The 7,112-nt window shown below is 31.5% G+C and overlaps 1 protein-coding gene across 1 annotated transcript; it reads left to right on the top strand.

The window, feature by feature from the left end:
- Window positions 1-5,532: 5,532 nt before the first annotated feature.
- Window positions 5,533-6,374, top strand: LOC131629183 (uncharacterized). The gene has a single exon (XM_058899977.1). The coding sequence runs from the start codon at window positions 5,750-5,752 to the stop codon at window positions 6,305-6,307; it is 558 nt and encodes a 185-aa protein (XP_058755960.1). The 5' UTR covers window positions 5,533-5,749; the 3' UTR covers window positions 6,308-6,374.
- The last annotated feature ends 738 nt before the right edge of the window (window positions 6,375-7,112 follow it).

Here is a 7,112-nt window from a genome sequence, read left to right as displayed (position 1 = left end):
TAATTATTTTCAACCAATCAAAAAACTCCAAAAATATTTTCCTTTTAGATTTAGGTTTATATTTTTTATAATTTAATTTTTGACATATAAAATAATATTTTTCTTGTTAATTTTAATTATTTGTATAATTATTTGTTTAATTAGCTTGTTAATTAACTTAAAATCAATTCCAAAAAAATCACAAAAAGAATGAATTAAGTTTAATTTGTTTTATATTTATTTTTGTATATTATTTGATATTATTTCTTATCTTTTTCCTTTGTCCCGAATCAGAATAAAAGATCAAATATGGCAGAGATTGTATGCAGTTGATTTAAGACTTTTGGAAATTTATCGTGTAGTCGCTATGATTCTATCAAGCTTCTGATAAATTTTCATTTAACTTTAAATCCGAGATCATCATTCACTCACCATCGATCTTCACTAACATCGTGGATATACTTGACTAGCTTCAAGATGATTCTCGTGCTAACATACTAACAATTAACTTTAAATTCCGCATTTTATTATATTGTTTTTTATATTTCTTGCTTTATACTTTATTTTATCATTCATCATATTTATGTTTATGTTATTTTCTCTTTGTCCATTTGGACATATTATTTATATTTCTGCTATTTTTTCTTTGTCCATTTGGACATATTATTTATATTTCTACTATTTTTTCTTTGTCCATTTGGACATATTATTTATATTTCTGCTATTTTTTCTTTGTCCAGTTGGACATATTATTTATATTTTTGCTATTTTTTCTTTGTCCATTTGGACATATTATTTATATTTCTGCTATTTTTTCTTTGTCCATTTGGACATATTATTTATATTTCTGCTATTTTTTCTTTGTCCATTTGGACATATTATTTATATTTCTGCTATTTTTTCTTTGTCCATTTGGACATATTATTTATGTTTCCGCTATTTTCTCTTTGTCCATTTGGACATATTATTTATGTTTCCGCTATTTTCTCTTTGTCCATTTGGACATATTATTTATGTTTCCACTATTTTCTCTTTGTCCATTTGGACATATTATTTATGTTTCCGCTATTTTCTCTTTGTCCATTTGGACATATTATTTATGCTTCCGCTATTTTTTCTTTGTCCATTTGGACGCATTGTTTATGTTTCCGTCATCTTCCTTTTGTCCACTTGGACCATATTTTTACCTTTGAGCTAAAACATTAATAATCAAGATAAAACTTTAAAAAAAGCACTTTGCACACTTGCACCTCTATGGTTTTCCCTCTTATTACTTTTTTTAATCATACCATCATTTAGGAAAAGTATTAAATGCATAGGAAAGATCTTATAAATTGAGAGTAGATAATTCCTAATTGCTTGCTCAAACACTTTCATTTTCAAACAACGTATTTTCAAAACTTCTCATCTATTTTCAAAACTTTCATCTGGTATTTGAAGGGCATTATTCCCGGTGAAACTCTTCAGAGACCTATGTGACATATTGTCCATCTTCACTTCTTCTATTTTCAAATCAATAAAGCATTTAAAAAGTGAGCTAAGCAATTAAGAGCCCATGGATAACCATGGATACAAAGGGTGCTTAAAACCTTCCCTTTGTATAACCAACCCCCCGAACCCAAAATCTGTCAAAAGGTCTTTCCTGTTCTTTTATGCCTTTCCTTTTTTGGATAAAATAAAAGTCGGTGGCGACTCTTGCAAAAATAATAAAAAAAATAATAAAAAAAAAGAGAGCAAGGAGTCAGTTCACAAAAAAAAACCGAGTTTACACACATCAAGTATTCTCATCCAAATAACACATCCCTAAATGGTCATTCACAAATGCAACACTAATGCAAATGTACTCAACATTCATGTGGTACCGATATGAACACTAATGTAAAACCAGCTACTCGCTCCAGATCTACACCATAGGACCGGAGCACAACAAAATTGAACCGAAATTTGTGCACCATGAATGCATGACTCAACAACATGATCTTAAACACACGCACATATGGCCCCTCTTCTAACTGTGCTCAACACCAATAATACAACAACATAATAATGATAGGCAAATATATCAACATACAACATTTAAAATCACAACAAATATCACCATAACATTCATCATTTGCACCACACAACATAATTCATCATTTAAATCATGTTAAAATTAATTAAGCACTACTAACATTCAATCATAGACACCAAACAGTGCCCAACAACACCTCGAATCATTACACAACAACAAAAGCTGGAATCGAGACTCATAACTCATTACGCTAGTACTGGGCGCATGACGGTTCACCCGTCACAGCGATGATGTCCATCATCAAATCAGAAACATCAAACTGTCACTTATGTGACAATCAACTCCACAAATTAAGTGGGTTCCATGAAGCCATAGGCGCATGACGACCTGATCTCCACGCTGGTGACGCCCGTCACCTACTTCAAAAACGCAGAGACGTGATTTCTGCCATTGGAGCCTCATGGAAGCTTTGATTTTTTATTCTAATAACCCAAATTAGTCTAGAAAATTAACTAAACAATCACACATCAATTACTACATGTTTTTTTTACTCATTTAGCCTGATCAACATAAAAAAAATTCATATCCAGATTATGCATAAACCTTCAAACATCAATAATGGCATGATTTCATCAACAACTTTAAAGTAGAAATTATGCACATATTACACCAAATTACACTAGATTCATCATACACCAACAATTATGTAGGTTAAGGATTCCTTATTCTACCTTTCATGCTTAAACACCCATTAAAGAAGAAATCCCCTCTTATCTTATTTTCCTAGCAACAATATAATCTCACACTTGGGTTCTGCTTCTTCTACCTCTAGCCTCTTTGATCTCACTCTTGCCTCTTTGCCACTTTTCTCAATTTACACATACTGATAGATTCTAGGTTAATTCTCTCTTAACCTTAAATATTAGGTTAATCTAATTAAAAATCAGTTTCCACCCCACTTAATCTCTCCTCTCACTCCTTCACCTCAGTATTCTAATAATTCACAACTTAGCCCCATTTGTTACTATTCTCTATTTTCTTATTATTTCCTTCATTTATTTTAATTAATAAAATACAAATATTCTATATTTAGTCTAGTTTTCTTCCTACACTCTGCAATATCAACCATACATCCTCTAACATTTATTTATTTAATTAAACACATAATAATTAAATAAAATGCATATAATATAAATAAATAAAATAAAAATAATTAATCGAAAATCGGGGTGTTACAAAGGGTATGCTATTGAGGGCATGTTTAAGTTTAATGTTATATTGAATAAATGTATCCTTCTGTTTACTCCTTGTGTGATTTAAATGTTTGGCATGCTATACTCTTTCATGTTAATAAGTGTATTATTTCTAATTCAAATAATTTAGGACTTACCCCAAAATTAAATGGTAGTGAGTTAGATAAATATGAATATTGTAGTGAAGATAAAGTAACTAGGATTTCACAAAAATCAGTAATTAGAGATTCTGATCCCTTAGATCTTATACACTCTGATATATGTGAATTAGATGACACTTTGACTATAAATAGTAAACATTAATTTATCACTTTTATTGATTATTTCTCTGATTATACTTATGTATACCTAATGAAGAATAAAAGTGAAGCGCTTGACATGTTTCAGACTTATGTGAATGAAGTTGACAATCCAGTTGGAATCAATGAATCTACTATCATATGATTCCAACTTATTTATTAAATTTTATAACTAATGTAGATTTTACATGAAACGACTGCATCATATTCTCCTGAAATGAATGGTCAAGCAGAAAGAAAGAAAGAATAGAACTCTTACTAAACTTGTTGTTAATATTATGTTGAATTCTGGAGCTGCGTCTCACTAGTCAAGGGAAATTTTATTGATTATTTGTTATGTCTCAAGTCTAAAAAAAATATCAGTCCTTATAATATATTGATGAAAAGACAACCAAGCTTGTCTTAACTTAGAACTTGGGGTTGCCTATCTTATGTCACTGAGGTCTGAAGTTTTCTTGGGTTAGTTGGTTATTATCGCAAATTCATTGAGGGTTTTTCCAATATAGCTTTGCTGTTAACCCAACTAACTAAAAAGGTTCAGGATAAAGTTTAGGATGTGAAGTGTAGAGAGAGTTTCCAAGAGCTTAAGAAAAGGTTGACGTCGGCTCCAATGTTGATTTTGTTGAGTCTAACTGAATCTTTTGTCGTGTATTGTGATGCTTCTAAGATAGGTCTAGGAGGTGGGTTGATTTAGAATGGACAGTTATGACTTATGCATCGAGGCAACTTCAAGTTCATGAAAAGAATGATCCTATGCATGACTTAGAGTATCTTGTCGTCGTATTCATGATTAAGATTTGGAGGCATTATTTGTTTGGCTCTAGATTTGAAGTGTTCACTGATCATAAGAGTTTGAAGTACTTGTTCGATCAGAATGAGTTGAATATGAGACAGAGGAGATGGCTTGAGTTGTTGAAGGATTATGATTTTAGTTTAAATTACCATCCTGGTAAAGCTATTGTCGTAGATAGAAAATATAGGACAGGTAGATAGAAAATTTCTCAAAAGAACAGAAATTGCCATTTCTTTATTGTATTTTTTTTATGGAATGTGAAATCGACGTATAACTAGGATCTTGTTATGTCATTGTCAACAACATAGAAACACTAAAATGCTATTGGCATAAAGAATTTAAAATTGAAGAATAAATTTAAACATTAAACATACAAAAGGTAAGTCAGATCACATTTTTTATCAGTTATATAATCAGAACAGCTGTATGATGGGAAAAATAAGGTTTTTGACACAAAAGAACAAACAGGAGTATTATTTTTACACAAGACTAAGTGAAAATTCTATATGTAATCCTCTATTTTATTATGGACACTCCATACAGAACTTGTTTTTTATTAGCCCATGCGCTAATGGATTTAGTCCTCTTAGATTAATCGGTTTCAAGATTGCAAATCAAGTTTAAAAAAAAGTGAGTTATTGGTTACCCTTCTATAAAATTGAAAATTTGATATAGCAAATAAAATATGAAAAATTATTTGCTTCTTTGAAATTTCAACAGCAGAGCGGTTGTTAGGCAGTAGGGCCAGAATACAACGGTAGTAGTAGCTTCCTAAGACCATTGGCATTAAGCAAACGTTTACTTACTTGTTTAAAGTCTCTGAACTGTGTGTTTAAAAACACAGAATATTATTATCGTTTGTGACGTTAATTAGAAATCAAGCAAGTCCAAACGGCGTTCAACTGTGCACCAACAAAATCCAACTAAAACCAACCTTCATTTCATGTGACCGTGGGTCCCATCTCTATTTTCCACATCAAAATTTCCAAAAATAACCCTTACTAACATTTTATATTGGCTTTCAAGAAATGTTTATTTTTGAACAAGAAGTAATGTTCCAGGTTGTTTCCAACCGCGTATTGTAAATACGTGTCCTTAGCGAGTTGGCACTTTGTCTTTGGGCTCCGATCACAGTTCACACTTTAAATCGATACATTAAACTGACAAAAACTATACTGTCTCTTTCTCACACCACGCTACGCGTCCTAAATTCTCAGAATATATCAATCATTTTATCTTTGTTTTACATATAAAAGAGAACCATCAATTTCCATACATCATCAACATTCAGCATCTTCAGAAAGAGTTTCTTCTTCACTCGATATAGCTACTACACTCTCTCTTCCTCGCATTGTATTTCACCTGCATTAATATAATCACATTTTAGCATATAGTTAAAGATAACAGCACCATGTCTTTGAACAACCGTAATGTTGGCCGTAAGGCATGGAACATCCTGCGGCTTTCATTATTGTGGGCAAGAAAAAGTGCTGTGTTTAGGCGCAAGCTAGCGACGGAGCTGCGTCTTGTGCCAAAGTATTTGAAGCGTCTCGGACACACAAACACGCCTGATAATCAAATTCACTACTTTGAGAGGGAACTCTCCTTTGATGAGACACCTATGTTCAATGTTAAGATGTATCGTCCATCATCCATGAGATTTCACTTGCCGTGTATAAGTTCACGAGTTGATTTTGACTATGATTTTAATGATGATGACATTGTTCAATATGACAATGGGAGAAATAGTGATATCGTTGATGCAGGAGATCATGGCCATGAACATGATTATGTGGTTGAAGCATGTCAAGAAATGGGTTTTAGAGAAGAAGTGCAAGAGAGTTGTGTACAAGGAATAGATAAACGTGCTGATGAGTTCATTGCAAAATTCCATCAGCAAATGAGACTTCAGCGCCAGATTTCTCTTCTACAATACAACAAGGAAACACCCAGCAGAGACACAAATTGACATATTTTTCTTATACAATGCAAATTTACTTTCTTTTATTTTCTGCAATCAACTTCAATTTTCTTTTCTTTTCTTTTTTTTTTAATTTTTGATGCCATGGTCAATAGAACTTTTTAGTTCTAAATATGAGAGAAGACAGTACAGCGGGATTTTGTTACCAATTAGTTTTTTTTAAAATGATTGATTTTATCATCCAAAAAGAGATAGCAGCACAATCGATTTGCATGTTATTTTTATATAATCTATATCTATTCATAGTTCATTACAATAAGCAGGTAAATGCAGTACTTTAAGAACGATATACAAGAATATGTCACTAGTTACTTGTTCATGTCCCTTCTTTTTTTTTCTTTGAACATTGTTCATATGCCTCATTAACATTGAAGAAATTAAGGAATTCCCGTGCATTGTCAAAAATGCTAATGAATGGACGACGAAATCCGTAAAAACTCAGCTTGAATGATGATGATGAAATTAACAAAAGAACCTATACTTAAATGGCATCACATTTTTTAACCAAAAAATAACCTTGATCATAGCATTCAAGGTGTAAATCCTTAATTTTCTTTTAAACTCTTCGGGTGCAACTTTCTTACAACATACTTTCAATATTTAAAAAAATGGAAAATTGTCATATAACTCACAAATTTATGCGACAACATTTACAACCATAACACATAATTATAATATTATCTTCAAACAATTTCATTTATCTTAATGAATCACCATAATGAAACGGCGGGTAAATAACACAATTCTAGGGAAATAAAATATCAAATACACGTGTATCAGTCCTTAATTCTAC

Source organism: Vicia villosa, unplaced genomic scaffold (genome assembly GCF_029867415.1).
Source record: "Vicia villosa cultivar HV-30 ecotype Madison, WI unplaced genomic scaffold, Vvil1.0 ctg.000534F_1_1, whole genome shotgun sequence".
Classification (NCBI taxonomy): Eukaryota; Viridiplantae; Streptophyta; class Magnoliopsida; order Fabales; family Fabaceae; genus Vicia; species Vicia villosa.
Note: the sequence above shows the minus strand (reverse complement) of the source record. Positions and strands in the feature narration are given on the sequence as shown.